The sequence below is a fragment of the Pelodiscus sinensis genome, chromosome 5 (genome assembly GCF_049634645.1).
Source record: "Pelodiscus sinensis isolate JC-2024 chromosome 5, ASM4963464v1, whole genome shotgun sequence".
In the NCBI taxonomy this organism is placed as follows: domain Eukaryota; kingdom Metazoa; phylum Chordata; order Testudines; family Trionychidae; genus Pelodiscus; species Pelodiscus sinensis.
In genome coordinates this window covers 52,843,973-52,864,865 of record NC_134715.1, presented here as the reverse complement: position 1 = coordinate 52,864,865, position 20,893 = coordinate 52,843,973, and the positions used below count along the sequence as shown (strand labels likewise).

The following is a 20,893-nucleotide window of genomic DNA, read 5'->3' as shown; positions in this document are numbered from 1 at the left end:
AAGCCCCAAATCAGCTGTGTTAATTCACAGTTTTTGAGTCTGCTATGTATTATATACATACCCGCTACTGATTGGGTTCTTAACTCAATTTTTGTTTTTTGGAAAATAAAATGAAAATGTACATGCTTCATTTAAATCAGTGCTCTGGGGTGGGGTGAGGATTTCAGTATGCAGGCTGCCCTAGGGAGAGAGGACTGCCCCATCCCAGTCTCCATGACTGCTGCAGCTCCAGCAGGCACAGCTGGGGGAGGGATACATGTTCCCTGGGTGGGGCAGGTCCAGATTCATCTGCCCTATGTGCTCTCCAGCCAGAGTGAGGAATGCAGAAAACTGTGCACTTTGCTTCGCTCCCTGATGAAGGAGAACAGCCAGCAATGTTCCTGTATGAATGGGGAGGGGTGGAGCTCCAGCTTGCCTGAAGAGTGGAAGGCTCTGGGCTGCGGCAGTCTCAGATGGTGGGAGCAGCACACTGCTTGCCAGCCCCTTTCATCTCCTATGCGATTCTCTCTCTTCTGTATGATTTTATGAGAAGCAATCCCATTCTAAGCACATCACATTTCCCTAGCATAACCAAACTCTGTCCTTCCTTAAGTTATGGTAAGAGGAAGCTGTACTGCTGGTTCCCAAGTTACGAATGCATTGACTTACAACCATTCGTATTTCCAACCAACCTCCTATACAGGCGGTCCCCAGGTTACTAAACGAAATCCACATTTACAAACAGCACGGCTGCATGTAAATGAATGTAATCCGACTTATGAACAGATCGAGTTACGACCCAGTGTTTGGTACAGAACTCGTTCATAAGTCAGGGACAAGCTGTAAACCGAATTTGGTGACCCTAGCTCTTACTGTTTAGGAGGAGTTCTTGAACAGACAGACAGAATGAGTCTCTCAAATATATATTAGATGGAACTGTGGCCTCTGCTGCTATACTAGGACACCAATATAGTCAATGTAGTCTCTCTGGTCTCAGGCCCAGATAATTCAATGAACTGAAGTATGTTTACCAGGAGCCATTCTAGGAAAGGAACCTGACTCCACACCATCTTCTTTAGATTACTTGGGGATGAGTTCAACCAAAAGCAGATGGAAACAGTAAGCAGAAAAGCTGGGTGAGATGAAAATAAGGGAAAATATTGGGGAATTTGGCCATAACATTTTGGAGGAGCAGAACATTAAAAAGACGGTCCTAAAGTTGTTCCTGGTATTTGGCAAAACCCTAAGGATTCTTAGAGTATTCACACATAAAATAAGCAGTTATTTTAGCCCTGACCATACACTCAATAATCACAATACTGTAATCTGACATCTAATCACATTTACAGGATGCTGGAATAGTAAGGTCACTCACGGTCCTGGACTGATGGCTCTCTGCCACCAGGATAATGATCTCTGTTACGGTATTATAGTTGGAGCGCCACAAAACATTCAGTGCAACAAACACTAGTTTCTATCTAATAATTTCCCAGCAATACACGAGTGTACTACAATTGCTAAATAGAAGAAAAAAAGACACACATACATTTCAAATTATCTTTATTGAACAACAGTTCTCCATCTGGACCAAGAGTAAGGCTCTGCCCATATATCCTACATGCCCAATGCGCCTCCCTACCTTTCCAATTTACAAGAATATGTTCCAAAGTAAATAGTACTTTAGGGCAACCTCATCATGTCCAGAATTTCTTCTTTGCTGGTTTAGCTTTTGTGGGACAGTGATAAACTAACTGGGTTTATACTCAGAAACCTGTACAAAAGCAAAAACAAAAAACGTATTAGAAACATAGCAATGCTCAGAATAAAAGGCAAATTATATGACTGGTTCACAATATGAACTTACTCTGCTGGAATTTACATTCAGTTTATCCCTTGAGGCAATGAAGACATTAGTTGTGCTATTTCTTCATTCTTCTGCAACATAAAGCAACAAAGCAGGCATGCATAAGTCAATGCTTTAGTATAGAGAGAAAACCAAAAAAGTGTTGGGATGTGCAAGGTGAAATATAGGGAGTATGCTATCTAACATTGATAAAAACTTCTGCAAAAAGGACAACCCAATTATCAATGGACAACTCAACCACCAAAGTCATCTTTTAGACACAATTATGGATCATAATTCTAACAATGAGGGGGAAAAAAATCAATATCATACAATGTTCTAAGTATTATTTATTAGCTAAAAACATTGCTATAGAAATTATAGTACTGCTTAACTAATGCAAAAGATTAACATTTTGGACTAGTTTTGCTAAATATTATTTTAAAAACACATCTCTTCACCAATGTTATCATTCAAGTAGATGGCTAAAATTAAACATTTAATTTTTTCATAATACATATTTTTTAAAAAATCATTCAATTTAGATGGTAGTATATCAGTTTCACTTGTGTCTTTACACAATATCTAGTTTGTTTCACTTTATTTCCAGAATCTGATGCGTATTTCCTAGAAATAGGAAAATATTTCTATCCAAACCAAAACATTATTTTAGTATGGTTAGTTTGATTAAAAGAGTTAATTTGAGTTTGATTAAAAGATATTTATTCTGCACAGCTTTAAAAAAGGTTTTTCACCAAAACCTAAATTATGACTGGCCAATAAAATTTAACAATAATTTAATGGAACCTGTAAAATTGCTTACCTCCTCAGGGTCACCACTGTAGGTGGTCCAGTTACAGGCAGATCAGCCTCACTAACAAATGGTCCAGCAGCAACAGGTCATGTGATCTTTGATGTACTTATTCCAAGCCACTGTACAGGATGCAAACGTGCACCTCTGGATTTCGATGCTTAAATCTCATTGCAACTCACTGTATACGATTATACAATATCCATAATTTTAAGGCTGAAAAAAATTTCTGATCAATGCAACCAAGTAGACTGCCTAAACAATCAATGAAGGAAAAATCATAATTATAGTGAAATAAGAACCATCATTGACTCATCTAGCCTATAAATATAGGTATTTATTAGGTAGGGCCTAAGTATAAGTATAGGCAATATTACAATGAGCCTACAAGCCTCAAACTGATCAAGGCATAAGGCCCCCCAAAATCCTAACAATTAGATAGCCAAGAGTAAACCTAGATCATAAGATATAGCATAGAATGTTGACTGACGAATCTGCAGGTAGGTAACTATGAGATTCTAGTTTATACCAACTTCGAATATTTTAAGTTAGTAAAATATAAAATAGTCACCTGATGTCTGACTCCTGGTATGCCATGCCAACTAATTGATGTATATAGGCTACAAGAATTAATATCCTATGAAAGAAGGGTACCCAATATGAGTTAAGGAGAGGAACTATAAATAAAGAAAAGGGGTGAAACGTCTGAAAATGCATTAGGCATAGTGGCGTTAGAACAACACATTATAATATATACCAGGAGGACAACCACTGATGGTGATGATGAGGAAGAACATGAGGGGGAGAAAGACCATGACTAACATTTTAGTTTGTTCTGCAAGGGATGGTTTCAATATACGGATGTTGAGGTATATTGTATTATCTCATTGAGAAATGTGTCTTGGATGGAAGCTGGAGGCATGAAGGTAAGCCTCAATCTATTGTATATAGCTAAGTCCTAAGATACAACCAGATTTGCTCTGATCCCACAGGCAGAGACAAACACCTACAGGATCTTTATAGAGCATTCCTAAAACTGAAATACCCACCTGGAAAAGTGAAAAAACAGATTGACAGAGACAAAAAAAGTACCCAGACATGAACTACTTCAAGACAGACCCAAAAGATAAAACAACAGAATTCCACTTATTACATATAGTCCATAGCTCAAATCCTTCCAACGCATTATACATAATCTGCAACCCATCTTGGAAAATGATCCCTCACTCTCAGGAGCCTTGGAAGGGAAAGCCTATTCACGCTTACAGACAACTCCCCAACCTGAAACAAATTATTTCTGGTAACCATGCTACACAGCCACATCATAAGCATCCAGGAACCCAGCCCTGCAATCAGTGCCAACTCTGCCCACATATCTATACAAGAAAATTCATTACTGGAGCCAACAACATAAGCTACCAAATCAAGGGATCATTCAACTGCACATCCAGTAATCTGATCTATGCCATCAAATGCCAGCAATGCCCCACTGCTATATATACTGGACAAACTGGACAGTCCCTACGGGAAAGAATCAATGGACACAAATCAGATATCCGTAAAGGGAACATACAGAAAACTGTTGGGGAACACTTCAATCTACCTAACCACTCTTTAAAAGATCTCCAGGTGGCTGTCTTGTGACAAACCAGTTCTACTAGTCAAATACACAGAGGGGCATTGGAATTACAATTCATCCACAAATTCAGTTCTCACTCTGATCATCATCTCCTCAATCGAGACAATGGAAGGCTGGGACTTACCAACCTAACATTCAATGAAGGTGCGAACAGCTCTCTGTGTGGATTCTTGTGTTAGTTCCTTTTGATCCTTACCCACTTCCTTTTAACTATCCAATCTTTCGTGCTTATAGGCACCAGCTCTGCCTACTTGTTTTTCCCTTTGATATTTTCATTCCCTCTGCTCCTTGTGCACCCTTCTCTTTTTCCTTCCCTCTCTCTTCCCTTCTCCACTATTTATTTTGAGTCTGCACGTCCTAAACTCATAAATCCAGTCATCTGAAGAAATGGACTGTGCCCACAAAAGCTCATGATACCATCTACATGTTTTGTTAGTCTATAAAGTGCTACCAGGCTTTTTGTTGTTTTTTTAAGTTTATCCTGTACAGACTAACTTGGCTACTCCCTGAAACTCCTTAAACTGTGTGGCTCATGTTTATATTATAATGCAGAAACTATACATAGATTCTAAAACAAAAGTCTGCTATCTAACAGACCAGCCGTGGGAGAGGAGAGAAACATAAGGTTAAAATTTCTATCCTTTGATCAACTAGAAGTTATGAGTTTGCAGACTCAGACTTTTCTAAAAGTAGCATTCCTAGTGAAGGAACTCCAGCTTTCTCTGTATCCTGCTCTAGTTCCATATTTTACCAATTCATGATACGAATGCTCCTGATAGCAATGAACAGACCAATAAGTCACCAAATTCTGTTGCTATTCAGAACAGAGAGAGTTCACAATTGATATTCATGGATTAAAACATCTGTCTTTGGAGTGAGCAGAAATGCACCATCTCATTACTTTACTTTAATGCTAGTAGTATTTGCATCAATGAGAATAAATAAAAGGCAGGGGTTTCCCTTTAAATCATAGCCAGACATAGCACACTCCACACATCTTGTTTACTTATGATAGAATTAAAGGAACAATTAATGCCTTTAAACAAGAGGGTGAATTACTCAAAATAATCCTATTTCATAGCTTTCCCAAATGTAACACACATATTTAGTTACTAAAAGAGCAAATAAAGAATTCCAAAAGAAAATTTGAAAGTCTCTTTCTTGGAAAAGAGAGTAACAGGCAGCTGCAAAGATAAAGGGGAATGTTATAAAACTGAGCTAGGTTGTCGCCAAAGAATAGCTTCACCAAACTTAACTAGACAATTCCTCCATTTTATCTTTAGCGATGAGAGTTTCCTTAGATCCCCAAAATGAAACACAAGCATCTGTAAAAAATTATACATGGAGAATACAGGCAGCATTCAATCTGTCCATTGAAGTTTGAAACATGGGAGTGAAATGGTTTAAACCATGAACTTTGAGAATGGTGCCAGACCCTACACAATAAAGGGAATTATATGCATTAGGTCTTGACTAACACAGTAAGAATCCTGCTACTATTTTTCCTTCTAGGCAACAAGGATTTGTATTTAATTCAGTTTGTAGTTTGCTACTCCTTTAAATAAACATATCTTGCACTCTCCAATTTATTTGTTTACACATCTCTTGTCATTTATTTTATACTTAGCTCCCATAAGTGCTTTGGGAATACGGCCCATATTTTAATTATATTGTGTACAGCATTTACCACAAGAAGGCCCTGATCTTGACTGATGACAGATGGCATGATCACAATACAAATGACCACTGAATTTTAAAAGGTGAGGGCGGGGGAGAGGATTAGGCTGGTCTGGCTGAATGAAGGGAATGGTGCTTTATGTCTGGGGGCAAGGAGAGATTAAAACTGCTGCAAAATATTGCTGACTTGTCACTTGGGAATGCAGGGTTTGAAAAGGAACATCTGAGTGCTGGAAGCCTCCTCTTTGTAAAGCCAGGACACAACCTCCCTCCCTGGCAGGTAGTAAAATACCAGGTTTGGTAATGCCCACCTGCTGTGGGCATTATGCTAGCTGTCCCTTTTATAAGGGGTTGGGAAAGAATGTTTCCCTTACCACCATATTGGCTTGAGTTCAGATGGGTTTTTTTTCCATCTTCCCCACAGAGGATTTGAGGAAGAGCTTTGTCCATTCATCTCATGATACATGGTAGGTCACAACTCATTGCTCAAGTCTTGGGTGGATGTCCAGTGCAGGTACTCTATAGGAAAGGTGATTAAGATGAAAAAAAAGGGAAGTGGATGGAAGCCTCTCACCCTGGATATGGTAACATCCCAGCAGTGTGTTTGCTGGAGACACAGGGATGGAAAAGAGGGGGAGCTGGTAAAAGCCCCCTGGATAATTATTTGGAATGAACATGGAGTTACCTGCCCTATACACTGTTATCTGCCGGCTAGTCCCAGACATCTAATAATAAATTTGAAGCCTGATTAAACCCATGTCAAATGTCTTTTGTCCTCCTTTCAGCTTAAACAAGTGTTGCAATAAAAGGTGTTGCCTGCACTATGTGAGAAATACTGTGGAAGTTAATCATACACATGATTCTAAAGACATCTTCAATAAAGCCAAAGTTGATCAGAATTCATGAACAATATAGGCAGATACTGGCTCAAAATAGATTATTCACATCCACTTGGCTGAGACTAGACACAATAATTTGGATCTGTTTACTTTAGACAAAAGAGAAAAGATGGAATCTTGTAAATTCTGGCACTTCGCTCATGAAGGGAAGCTGCAGTAGTGGATAATTTCAGGGCATGCCAGTCTGAGGAAAGGGTTAACTTTTTTCACATCTTCAAGAAAGCGGTAATTACATTGTCTCATAAAACATTTTCTGGCAAATTTCCTGACTTAGGATTTCCTTTTCTTACCAAATATATTTAGCAGTGTTCCTTCTGGAACCTTCCAGTCATTTCCGTAGGCTAAACACATGCAAAGCAATTCCTTAACAAGCCTTGCCATTTAGCCCCAAAGAATTAGTCATCTGAATTCCACTCACTAGTCTCATTTCTGTTTGCATGGCAAGGAATTTTGTCAATGATGCATTCTATTAAAAAGCACAAAAGAGTACTCCATTTGGAAATGTTATATGGACTTGAAAGAAATATTCCACAGTAATCTACCACATGTGGGAATACAGATAGAAGAACTGACTATTTGCATGCAATGCATGTGTGCATGGATGTACTTGTAGTTCATTTTTTGACAGACTGCTTTTAGAGCTTATGCTTGTGTTTTGTGTTTACACGGATTTGATGTTTTATACTTTTTTTTCTTGGAACCATGTACTACAAAACCCCCAACCAGGCTAGGTTCCTTTTGATGTCAGCAGCAATTACAATCTTGGATGAAGGTCAGATACACAGCCTCCTCTAATATAAACTACTCTAAGATTTAAGTTTTTTTAAATGAATGCACTGATTTTTTTTTCAGTTAATTGAACCATCATGGAGGCTTCCTTCCACCAGGGTCTCCCTGGTACAACAACTATTACGTGGGACTCATGTCCCTAGGACTGAGAAAGGACTTTAAAAAACCACTCTATGCCCCATCTAGAGGACTCCTTGCTAAGTTGCCATCCACTAGGGTACAGCATGGATTGTTCGTGGTTGATTTTAATAGTACCAATCCAGCAAAGCATTTAAGGACATGCATTGTCCCACTGACATCACTGATTACTTATGTGCTTAACACTAAGCGTAAGCTTAAATGCTCGATAGATTAAGGTCACAGTGTCGCCGGAAGCAGGGTGCATAAGCATAAGCATATGCCAGGGCAAGAGTATTCAAAGTGGGTTTTTTCAACAACCTCAGTGAAGTTTTATGTTATACCTTGGCCGTCCATTATCCCCGGTCTTCCTGGCAAAGGTGGCATGTCAAGCTTTCCAACATTGAGACAGATCTGTTAAGTCTAAGGTTCCCTCTCCCCTTCTTTGGGGATCTGCTTCTCCACTCTTCCTTGAAGACTGGTGAGGGAGACAAATTTTATCTTCAGAGATGGCTTCATCTCCTAGTCCTAGAGGGTCTTCAGTGCTCCACTGTAATAGTGCCCTGCTATCAGTCATCAGAAGTGTTGCTAAGCACACCTGGCTAACTCTGCAGACCTGCATCTCTCTGCTTTGGTTTTCCCATCTGTAAGGAGGATACAGTTTCCTTACACCTTTTATGACTACTGCAGAGATTAGTGTCTGTAGAGTGTTCTGGGTACAAAAGTGTTTTAAGTTTTAGAAAAATATTAAAATACTACTCTATATCAAACTATCTTTTAATTTTAAATTTTAATTTATTTTTTAATTTTAATACACAAATACTGTGATACATCTACTTAAAAATTAAATGATAAAGATATATTCAAATATTAGTACTTCATTCTAAGTTCCCTGTTAGACTATATGACATGACATATAGATATATTTTAACCTACATAGTATCCAGTTAACTGCCCTTAACATTTATAAAGCTGAAGAAGGAAAAAAGAATCAATAAATTCTTAATTCTTCCAACAGCAATTAACATAACTTTTAAAAATAAACATGTTTAGATGGCATTTGCCTATGGATTTAATTTTCTAAATTCTCTGGGGGAGATGTCTCATTCTTTCCTTACTACTTTTTGCTCTCTTTCCTTAGCAAACTCCAGCTTCCTTCTTTCCTTATGGGACTCTTGTCTGGCCCTTCTCTCAAGGTTTTGGTTTGTTTTTTTCTTCCTTTGTAAACTTCATTTTCTCCTCTTTTTGTAATTTCTTCTTACTATTCTTTCTTCATACTTACACTTCTCTATTTTCTTATCAATGAGAAGTAATATTATCTTTTTACTCCCCTGTAGTATCTTTTTTATTATTATTTAATTTCAGCTTTTTTTTTTCTTTTTTTTTAAATGGAAGCTTAATTTAGGGTTGAGAAACCAACACGCTTCACGGTAAGGTATGCTTATTCAGTGACACAGAAGTAACCCTTTCAGATAGTGATGGTTACATTCATTTCCCTGGACTGTCTAATGACAGGCTAAAACATTATGCTGCTTGGTGACAATGATGTTTACTTTCTTCATGCTGCCAGGTACTGCAAGAACACTCTTCCTGAGTGCATATACCCCCAATGGTACCCGGGGCAGAGACCATTAGGACAGCTCTTATCAGGATCTGGAGGCCAGAACAACTGGGAAAAAGTTAAACAATAGTCCTGAGCCCCCAGGAGCAATAAAAGGAGATACACACATCAAGGCCTCTTTCATCAAAGGATGGTATTAATTATATTTACTATAGTAGTTCCTAAGAACCAAGGAAGAATGGAACCCTACTGTGCAAATGCAAACTAGTAGATGGCTCTTGCGCTGAAGAGTTTACCCTCTAAACCAGGGCTACTCAACATGCGGCCCACGGGTGGGATCCTTTGAACATGGCCTCCACTGGGACCATGCTCCATAATAGCGAGTCAATATAATGGTCTTCTGTTGATATGTGTTTTAATTGTTCAATTCCTAGACGGTCATTGCTCATTAAAAGTTATGTCATATGGGTGGAAATTGGGTAAATATTTTATGAATATTAGCAGAACTGACTTAAATGGGGCCTGCATGCTGTGTAGTCTTTGTATTCGTGCCCGTTAGTGTGGAAGAAGCAATTTGCATATCTATGCAACCACACTAAGTGCAGCCCTCAGCATGTGCTGTGAGTATCATTGTGGTCCCCGGGGTTTCCAAAGTTGAGTAGCCCTGCTTTAAACAGACAGGTGCCAGTGACTTGTTCACATCCCTAGCTGTGTTTAAAACCGTCTGCAGAGTAACTAGCCTATATACAGTCAGGAGTGGCCCGAGGCCGGCTGCAGCAGCCTGAACCACTGCAACAAAAACTACTATAATTCTCTTTTGCTACCACCATTTGGAAATACATACAAGATCTGTAAACAAGGTGAAAGCTGCACTGATTGTTTTCCAGCTAGAAGAAAATAACGTACTCAACAATGCTTAAAAAATAGCTTCTGGATTAAACAAGCTATTCTTATTCCAGGGCAAAGCCCAGAGCCACTTTTTTCTTCACATATAAATTGTATAAAAGTTCTCTAATTAGGATTCAGTTGAGTGATGATGGCTGTTACTGCACCACTATCTCAAAGCTAGTAACCCTAACTAATTATTTCTCTTACTAAAAATGAGTTGAGATCCTTCAACAAAGCTGCCCATACGGCAGTGCTAGAGAACACTAATGATGTTTAATGACAGCTTGACAGCATCATAAAAGGTGGCACGCTCAGTTTTATCATTTTAACAGATTAAAACCTACTGAACCAATTGAATTTGGACTGGAAAACCTGGCTCAGTACTCACTTCTAAAGTTATCTTTTGTTTTTTTTAAATGTTAATGCCAATGAAAGGAGAAGTTTCTCTGCAGAATGCTAGAGGCATGCATTGGGCAGGCACAAGCTGGGTAAGTGTTACTTCAAACTTCACAGTGCACCGAAGGCCTTGTCTACACTAACGGGGGCCATCATCTTACGTTCACATAACTGAAGTTGTGTGAATAACATAGCTTAAGTGGATGTACTTAGATCTGTTTACTGTGGTGTCTTCACTGTGGTAAGTTGACAACTGATGCTCTCCTGTTGACTCAGCTTATCCTTCTCGTTTTGGTGGAGTACAACAGTTGATGGGAGAGCGCTCAGCTAGACACAATAAATCTATCTCCAAAGGATCAATCGCAACCTGTCAATCCAGCTTGTAGTGAAGATGTGCCCTCAGTCTTGACCCGACAAAACTACTACTATCCCAATTTTAGATTCTATGATTTAATTGTTAGCAAGGAAACAAATTTACAGCTGAATGAAATGTCACATCTCTACATGTTTAACGTGCCAGGATTGTACCCACAGCTGCAGACTGTCTGCTGGGATTTTACCAAGATTATAAATAAAATAAAAATAATGTGAGTCTCTCTGGAAAATCTGACGCACGTAGAAGTTTTGTTATCAAGACGACTATGCAAAGATGAGCACCTTCCTGCTAATACACCTGACTGCCTACACTGCCAACTGTTTGGAAGCCAAAGAAAGAAAATTCATTTTTTAAAGAAAACATGTTAATCTGATATGTAATGACTATGATGCCCTTATAAGTGTCTGCCTGCCAGTTTGGTCATCATACACCAAGTCCATCCACCACTAGTCTTAGAGATTCCTGTCAGTCTGGGTGACAGCTGCTCTGTGCGTGACAGAAAAGGGTCAGTCAGACAGACAGACCATTGCTGGCAAGGGTAAAGGCAGAAACTAAAAGCCCTTCTAAGAAAAAAAAATATAAATTATGACCCTTCAAGATCCTAAAGAGGCATAAAAGATTAAGTTGTATAAGCTGATGTTGTATCACTTTATTGTGCCTTCCATTCTCCACTTCTCTGCTACAGTTCTTTTTACAGGAAACTTGAAAAACCACAACAACTGCTGGTTCAAACATTCAACCAGTGACTAGTTTCAAATGAACTATAAGCAGCTGAGATGACAAAGAACCAGCCTGGTTTTATGCTTGTAAACCTTGTTTAGGGATCTAGATAAGCAGGAGTTAAATAGACCCTAGCTTGGAGTCAGAGTGTATGCGCCCATATGGCAAACCAGTACCTTTTACAGGAAGCTTTTTGTTTTTGGCCTCCATAGTCCAACCTTTAAATTAAAATATATTGAGAGAGAATTACAACAAACGCGGAGGTAGCTTTAAAAATAAGAACCAACATTATATTTGGGTTCTTTTATAGAACCTGAAACAATTGTTCCAAGGGAGACAGACAGTCCAATTCAGATGAATGTAGACTAACTCAGGGCATGTCTACACAGCAGTGTTATTTCAAAGCAATGAAGTTATTTCTAAATAATTTCAAAATAATGGGCATCTTATTCCAAAATCTGTAATCATCATTTTACAAGGAATAACGCCTTTCTCAAAAGAGTTATTTTGAAATACGGCATGTGTAGATAGGGCAGCTGGAGCTATTTCAAAATAAGTGGCCTACAGGCTTCCCACAGGTGCCCAGGGGGGTCACTCTGTCCACACATCAGAACTCTATAGTTTCCCCTCCCCTGCAGCCCATAAAACTGCAGACTCAGGGGAAACAGTTTGTGGCACGATGTTAGCGCTGCTGACACCATGCCAGACAGCAGCGCCCAGCTCAGCATTCCCTGCCATGGCAGACCCCAGCATGCCACTTAAGTCCCCCACAGCTGCAAGCACAGCTGCAGGCACTCCCAAGCCCCTGCCCGGAGACAGAGGCGAGCCCCATCCTGGACTGGTGCGGAGATCCTGGATCTTGTTGAGATCTGGTGAGACAAGGCTAAACTTCCAGGATCACCGCACCAGGCACAGGAACACTGATATCTACAGTAAGATGACTGACAGCATGGGCCAAAAGGGCCACATGAGCACCCCGGAGCAGGTGCGCATGAAAGTTAAGGAGCTCAGGCAGGCCTATGCTAAGGCTAGGGAGCACAGCTCCCTATCAGGGGCAGCACCCCAGACCTGCATGTGGAGAGCCAGTCCAGAGGACTCTTGTGCTCCTGCTCACAGGGTTTCTGGAGAAGCCTGTTTTATTCCCAGCTCTGTGGTGGGACACCCTCCCACCACAAGCCACCTCTAAGGAGGCTGGGGTCATGGACACACACATAGCAGTGTCATTCACGGCACATGGGTATACCCGCTCTCTCGGGGCAGTATTTGCTCCTTAGCAGGCATAGCAGAGGACACCGAGCTCCTGCTAGGAGAGCCTGCAGGGAGGGGAAGAAAGTGGAGGGGACCCCAGTAGCACCCTCCCCGGAAAGTGGCATCTGCAACTCACACAAACCTCTCCCAACACCCCTCCCCCCCCTGCTGGCAGGGACAGAAGTCCTCTCCTACAAGACACCGCTACTGCTGAACCTAGCCTGTGTGCAGCATGGAGGAAAGCCAAACCGTTCCATCACCCCTGTCCTGTTACCCAAAAAATTCCCACTGGGTTCCACTAGTATGGATGTATTGATTGAGGAATTAACACTCCACTATATAGTTATTTAAATCACAGCTTCATTTTCCTATGTCTAGTAAACTCATCTACATGGCTCAGTCTACGGAGCCATGTTGCTTAGACATACCCAGAGTGTCCATTCAGTGTGGACGCTATCTTTCGAAAAAGCAGATCACTTTTTTGATGCGCTTTTGCTGTGTAGATGCTCTCTTTTGGAAGAAGTTTTTCCTCAAAGATCTCTTCTGGAAAAGCTTCTTCAAAAGAAGCCTGCATTCTAGACATAGCCTACACCATGTGTTGGCAGGACCTTACAGTTTAATGTATTTCCAGAAAATCCATGTGTAAAATCAAGTAATAGCTCGAATGGAGGCTTTATGCAACAAGTCCCACTTGCAAGCTCCTGGCCTGGCTGGCATATTCCCATGCCTCCTTGTCCCTGGGACATGGGGGTAGCAAGGCTCCTCCCAGGGACATCTGTGCCCCTGCAGAAAAGGGCCCACTGTGAAAGCCACAGATGGCCTTGCTCCAAGTACATTGCCTTCAGTTGACCCAAGACCTTTTGATGTCGCCTCAGAAATGAGGGTAAGCTTCATGTACTCTGTCTCCTGGGATGACTGCCCTTCTCTTTGTTCTTTACTGCTGGATCAGCTGTGAGTTAGGTGCCTGCAACACCTTCTGTGCCAGCTTCCCAACTCTGTGGGAGCTACTGCCACAGACGAGCCTGTGAGGGCCTGGAGCAGAAACATGTGTCTTGCCTACATGGTCTCCAGCGATCTCTGGAACTGCGCCGTACCACCTGGTGGGAGCTGGCACAAGAGACCCGCCACATGTGTGTGGTATACCCAGCTGCCATCGACTACCTGGTTGCTACCATTGAGCAGATGCCCTCCCACTCCCGCCCCTCCAGGTTCTCCCTCTATCCCCCCTTCCTCCTGTGGCCACTGAAGTGGTGGGACCACCTGAGGCAGGTGCCACTCCAAGCCCCATCCCTCAGCCTCTCCTCCCTCCCCAGATTCTTTCCCCAGTCCCTCCCTAGTTACAATTACCCCAATTGAACAAAAAATAGAGTTGTTTGGTTCAAAACAAAAGGTCTGGTTTATTTTATCAACAGGGGAGGAGTGTGGAAGGAAAGGAACAGAGGGACAATGCAGAGACCCCTTGTGGGGAGGCCCAGGGGAGAGGGTCACAGCTGGCCTGGTCTGAAACCCTTCCTCAGGGCCTCCTAGATGCACAGAACCCCCCAGTGGGCCTGCAAGATGGCAGCTGTGTGCAGCTGCTCAAAAGCCCTGGTGAGCTGCTCAACTTCTGCCCCAAACTCTGGCAGGAATGTCTCCCCCTTCTCCTCACAAATATTGCGAAGAACATAGAATGCCACCACCACATGGGGGACATTCTGCTTGCCAAGATCCAGATGGGCGAGACAGCAGCAGAACCCCTCTTTGAGACACTCAAAGGCACCCTCTACCACAGTGGTCTCCAACCTCTATGTCCAAGATCACTTTTTAAATGTCAGAACAAGCCAAGATTTACTGCCCCATCCTTCCCCCAAAAACCCCACCTTGAAGCCCTGCCCTCTGTTCTCCTCTTCTCCATCACTTGTTATCCCCAGGTCTTATACACTTTTAGGGTACAGCTACACTGCCGCTTTTTTTTTTTCTTCCAATTCTGTCTAGACTGGGCCAAATGTCAGAAAAACATCTTCTTTCGGAAGCCCCTTTATTCCTCATGGAACGAGGAATACAGGGGTTACTGAAAGAGCACGTTTGCTGTTCCACTAAAAGAAGCGGAAGAACAAACGCATTCCTGGACACAGAACAGTTTTTCCGGAATACCTCTGGAATCCCGGAAAAACTCCTGCAGTCTAGCCATACCCTCACTGGGTTGAGACAGGATGTGTGGGCTCTGGGGTGGGAATGAGGGATTTGGGTGTGGGAAGGGGTGAGAGGTGCTAGGGCTGGGAGGGAATCTGGATGTAGGAGGAGGCGGAGAAGGGGATGCTGGCTCGGGGAGAGGGCTCCAGGATGGGGAGTGTTGGGGTACTGAGCAAGCCACATGCTTGTGGATGTGAGGGTGCAGGAGTTTGGGTTGGCATATGTGAGGGGCTCAGGGCAGGGAGGTTGGGAGTAAGATGGGCAGTGTGTAGATGATGCAGATTTCCAGGTGTGTGGATAGTGCAGGAGTGTTATGGCAGAAGACTGAGGATGTGGGGGTGCAGGAGTTTGGGGATGTAAAAGACTTAGGACAGGGGGTTCCAGTGTATGATAGGCTCAGATCTACGGTCTTGGGAGGGGTGGGGTTCCAGGAATGTTATAATGCTGCGGCCAGATGGGGACTTGGCCCCAATTGGGGGTTTGTTGAGCAGCCTTCATTTTTAAATAAAATATTATGTCAAACCCAAAAAGTTTCAGCATTGTCTTTATTTATGAGAAGAGCAGGGAAGCTGTTTTGAGTCAGGGGTCACTGACCCACAGAAAAGTGAGTTGGGGCCACACAAGTGAGATGCAAAAAAATAACTCCTCCAATCTCCGCACCCCCCGTCTCACTAATGTAGCCCCAACTGTGGTGGTGGGAGCAGAGGACATGGTACTGGGGAAAGATACTAGTGGGTGCTGGGGCAGGGGACAAGGTGCCAGCAGGGGGCAGGGTGCCAGTGGGTTCTGCAGCAGGGGACAGGGTTCTGCGGCAGGGACGGGGTCAGTGGACAATAGAAAATAACGCTGCTATGTAGACACACCCTCAGAGAAGTGATGATGTTGACATTTCAAGTGTTACCTATTTCACTGCTCAAAGCAGGTAAGAAAGGAGAAAAGATGATCATATTAATTTCTGCACAATCTACTGCAACAGTTTATTTTACAACATGAGTGAGAAGGCTTGGGATTTGCCACCTCTTTCTGCCAACCACTCCAATTAAGAAGAAATTATATCCAGGAGGAACCCAAAAGAGCCAAGCAGGTTCTCTCAGGCCTCACCAAAAAGGGGACAGGGGGTAAATTCAGGATGCCAAGGTGGGTCCAAAAGGCTCACTAAGGGTGGGATGCTTACTAGAACTGCAATAATGGGGAACCAAGAGAGGATGCATGATGCTATTTTGAATGTCTCCTCCAAGAAGCACTGCGTGGGGTACTTTAACTGGAAGCAAATTCTATTGTAACTTTTATACTAGAGAGCAATGACTTAAGAAAATGAAAATTTTAAATGAGAATTTTTAAATAAGAATATTATCAATATTTCTCAAATAATGCTTTTGTTCTATAAAGCTCAAAGTCTGAATCCTGTTTTACAGCTGAGGAAAACAGGCACAGAAAGTATAACAGGCACCTTGATCAAGGTCACACACAATTGATGGCAAAGCTGAAAACAGATCACTTACTTTCAGTCTATTTACACATGCAGTAGACAGGAGTTCCCTTCTTTGTGCATGTGCAATTGTTCATGACAACTCATGTGTATACAACTAGTACAGATGTATGCATTATGAATAAATATGCATCTGAATATGCTTGGTAAGTATGCTGATAGGTCAGTTTGCATACACAAAAGTGATAATTTTGGGGACAATGGGGCATATGAGAAAAACCTCTATGTACATATGTAAAATTATATGCCCATAAAACGTAATGTTTACTTCACGTAACATTCAATATATACTTTATTAAGCATTTTTTAAACATAGAGTCTTACCTTCTCATGGTTTTCTATAAGGATTTCCACCACAATATTCTGAAACTTTAGGTCCATAAGAGCTGCCACGGTTTCTTCCTGCGGCCTCATTAAGGTTGGTCCAAATACTACTCCTAAATTTGCTACAGTCATTAGATTTTTCTTGGCATGGTCTGAAACACTTTTTCAAAAGAATTGGAAGACAAAAAGCAGGAAACAAGTTATGAAAATTCCCAGTTCTCTTGAAAAATATAGTATACTTTACAAATGAAAACATTTCATTTCCCTAATCCATATTTTAGAAGTTTATTTTGTGCAAAGTTTCTCCAAATAAAACAATGTTGAATTTTGGAAAGTAGAAAAGCCATTCTTCCATCTGCATTTAAGAAGAAATAAAAGTTGCCATTTATTGAACTTAAATGTGTACAATGCACTTAGCCTTGGGCTTTGGTAAGTGTGAAACCAACCTAATTTTGCTAACAAACCTTTAGTATTCTCATTGCCAGAATTTGCACAGAGAAAGTATAAATTGACTCTCTCACTACAATCAAATCCTCAATTTCTGGCAGAAGTGCTAAGTAAATACTTGCATAACTTCATTAACAGATTAGATTTCTGCTCTCCTTTCCAAAACACACACTGCATGAGTCAAACTTCTCATCTATTCTGTAGGTTTGGTGCCTGGTATTGTGTCTAATATCATCACAACCAGCCTTGGCTCCAACCACAATTAATTTAGCCAACTCTAGATATAACAAGAGTTTCAAAGGGAGAAAAAGGTCTCTGAAAACTAATAAAAGAAGCCATGGTGCTTACTTCACTAAATGTTTCACCAAAATGTCCAGCATCTCTTTGTTCTTCTCTGGAAGTTTATGAACCAAGAAGTGGATAGCATTAACTCTGGACTCAGGGCTGCCACTTTCTACAGAACAGAAACAACATAGTGTATATCAAAGATAGAAATCCTTCCTCACCCACACACCTATCTCAAAACAAAACATTCCTAGCATACTTTGGTTTTGCACTTAGATCCTATCCCCAAATAGAGCTTAATTGAATACATATACTGTGTCTTTCAAGGCCTCCTGTTCTTGTGCTACCTGTCCATTTGTTATTTCAATCTACTTGTAAATGGATGCCTTTTCTCTGTTCATCTATTTTTTTTTAATACAGATATTCTTCTGCATCACACATGTGGCTTAGAAATATACTGCAGAGCAAAGGTTTATGTTACACGCTACAGAATCTCATTGTGAAACCAAAGTGCGAAAGGATGCTTCTTTATCCTTTTGACATTTATTAATTATCCTTATCTTTTACATTGAGCTTGGTTGGTGCTACATAGCTCTTGACACTGCTTCAAAACACCTTGCACTAGAAATGGCACTGGAAAATAACATCCAGAGAGGACTAAAAGGTTCAGAGGAGAAAAACTAACACCTTTTGAAGAGGTAGGCCAATAACCCTCTCCAGGCTGCAGAGTCAGATTACCAGGATAAAGGATTCTTGATATCAACTACATCTCTCACTGCTGTCAGTAGAGTAATTGGTAGCAGAGCCTGGTGTAAAGCAGCAATGGCTTCTTTGAATGTGCAAAGAAACAAACAATTTAGGCCATGCAAGTTCTTAATTAGCTGAAAACAAAGATTTGTAAATAATAAAAAAATAAATCAGCTTTTTTATTTTACATTATTATTTGGCTTAAAACTAATTCTGAAGAATGATTTATAGTAAGGTGAGCGTAGAGACCTTATGTTTTTGTAAGTTAGTACTGAAAGCAAGGTACATATCAGAAAACTATTATGGATGTTATGACACACTTTGAATCTGGGAAGTTCTAATATTAATACTACTCCACTGACTTTACTATCCTAAATTTACTCCATAAGCTAGGAAATTACTATAAGAGAACATGCCATTTTTTCTTAAGAGTTTCTTTTACTAGATTTGGAAATATTTTTAGTAGAGAACATTCTTGGTGGACCTTCACTAAGGAAAATGCCATCTACAGTTTAAACTTCTGAATAGCCAAATTCAGAATGTCTCCAAAACAATCAAACTTTCTTCACAGTAAAAGTCCTTCTGAGTACTGTGGAATCCTGAACACCAGATAAAGTGACCCTTCATCAAATGAATTTGTCACTGTCAATAAATACTTGTTAAGAGAACAGGGTGGAATACACTCTGCTACAATGTAATACAGTATAAAAAAAAATGGAATGGACTGTATTTTTATAACTTAGGTTAGAAAGATACTTGGAAGTTTGAAAAAAGAAAAAAAAACCCGGAATGGCTGAAATTCAAATAGTGATGTTCAAGTATCTTCTCCTTGCTTGGTAAGTGTAGCCATTACACATGTGGGCCTCATACATTTTTAGTATTTGTGAATACTGTATTCTTAAGACCAGTAAACACACATCTTCCAGGAGACCCTAATAAAATGGAGTGGAAGGAATATAGAAACATACACTGTTATTTCCTTTAGGAAAAGGGAATGTTTTAAATCCTGTATCTTGCAACTCTTTATTCACTTATTTATCTAAATGTCGTGAATTCTACTATGGTCTTCACCTTAATTGCAATGTATAGCGATTAATTTCAAGGGCTAACTGTGCACAAGGTAAGAAAATATTTCCTTTTTATATATAAACAATCAGTAAAGATTTCTCTCTTTTTTGACATATGAAAATACTCATGCAAAGACTACAAACTAGCATTCTGCTGTTTTTCCCGCCCCCAATCTTTAAGACTAGCCAACAACATTTAAACAATTGTCCTCAAAACGTTACTTTAATTTCAATTCTCATGGAGTGCCAGAAATGCCACAGGCTGGAAAGCAAATCAGCTAAATATTGGTTGGCTATTTTGCCAACATTTTTCCTTATGCAACTTCTACCCCCTCCAGACAATTCCATTAACATTAGACACCATGCAGCTGATCTACCAATACACTTTTCTACCTTCTCTAAATCTTTACTTTAACTGCCATAGTTTAATTTGGCTTGTTCATTCCTTTCTTCTAGTAATATACACGGCACCCGTAGGCCAGCTTGGATACAGACCTCCCAGAGAGATGGCTCTGAAAACAAGGATCATTCAGCACTTTTAAGATCCAAGGGAGCTCTTTCTCCCCCCCACCTCCCACAAGCATACTGCATCCTATTAAATTTGTTTCTGTATAAATAGCTTAAGGAAATGAAAATATTACCATCTCAAACTACTGCAAGAAAACTGAAAATATAATATTCACTATGGTACAGTTAGTATAAGAGGGGGAAAAAATCCAAGACTTCAGAATTTGAACTAAAAAATTCTATAAATCAAAGCAGAGTGAAATGCTCTAAGCTAAGCAAAAATTTTCCCCATGAACTTGTACCTATGAACATCTATATATGTTTAAGTGTATATATTTCTATACGCTGTGTCTATAGATAATACATTGATGGTATACTCCCATCTAACTTCATATTAAATGGTTTCAATTTTTTCCTATACCTCTTATTTATTCAGCTGAAATGAGCAATTTAGCTGAGAGTACATTTTCAATGTCTGCTCCTGAGTGCTAGAACAGTGCTATTATAAAATAATTCTATTTGAACTATAATCAAATATTTACTGGCAGGAATGATGAACTCTCCGTGCAACTCATACGTCATTAGAGGCTCTGGAAGACTTCTGGAAGACAAAAACAACATGGAATCACTAAATACAGTAAATTAATGTACATTTGTTTCCTATTCAGAATCAATACAAATAGAAAGCTTTTCAATGAGAAGCAGTCACCTCTCCATGCAGGAGAGGGGGGAGCTTGCAGGATTTCAATGATTTATGTAGCACAAATTGAAAGTGTGACATTTAAGAGTACAATCCTGGGAAAATAAAATGGTTAAACACAAGACCCAAACGTGAGGCCTCCAATGTAGTATGAACACTTTCCATACATTTTGAGATTTACTCATCCGAAAGACAAATATAGGTATTCTACG

The 20,893-nt window shown here is 40.4% G+C and overlaps 1 protein-coding gene across 8 annotated transcripts in view; it reads right to left on the bottom strand.

Moving 5' to 3' along the window:
- ARHGAP10 (Rho GTPase activating protein 10) overlaps positions 1–20,893 on the bottom strand; it is a 270,200-nt gene that overhangs the window by 90,538 nt on the left and 158,769 nt on the right. For 6 of the 8 annotated variants that reach the window (XM_075930008.1, XM_075930007.1, XM_075930011.1 and 3 more), the window contains 3 exons: positions 20,524–20,582; positions 17,724–17,829; positions 16,929–17,088 (listed from right to left, as the gene is read on the bottom strand). In XM_075930008.1, coding sequence (XP_075786123.1) covers positions 16,929–17,088; positions 17,724–17,829; positions 20,524–20,582 — 325 coding nt within the window. Of the gene's footprint in view, positions 1–1,631; positions 1,751–1,843; positions 1,915–2,386; positions 2,815–16,928; positions 17,089–17,723; positions 17,830–20,523; positions 20,583–20,893 lie in introns of those variants that run through there. The other 2 variants (XR_012904148.1, XM_075930013.1) reach the window with 2 other exon arrangements.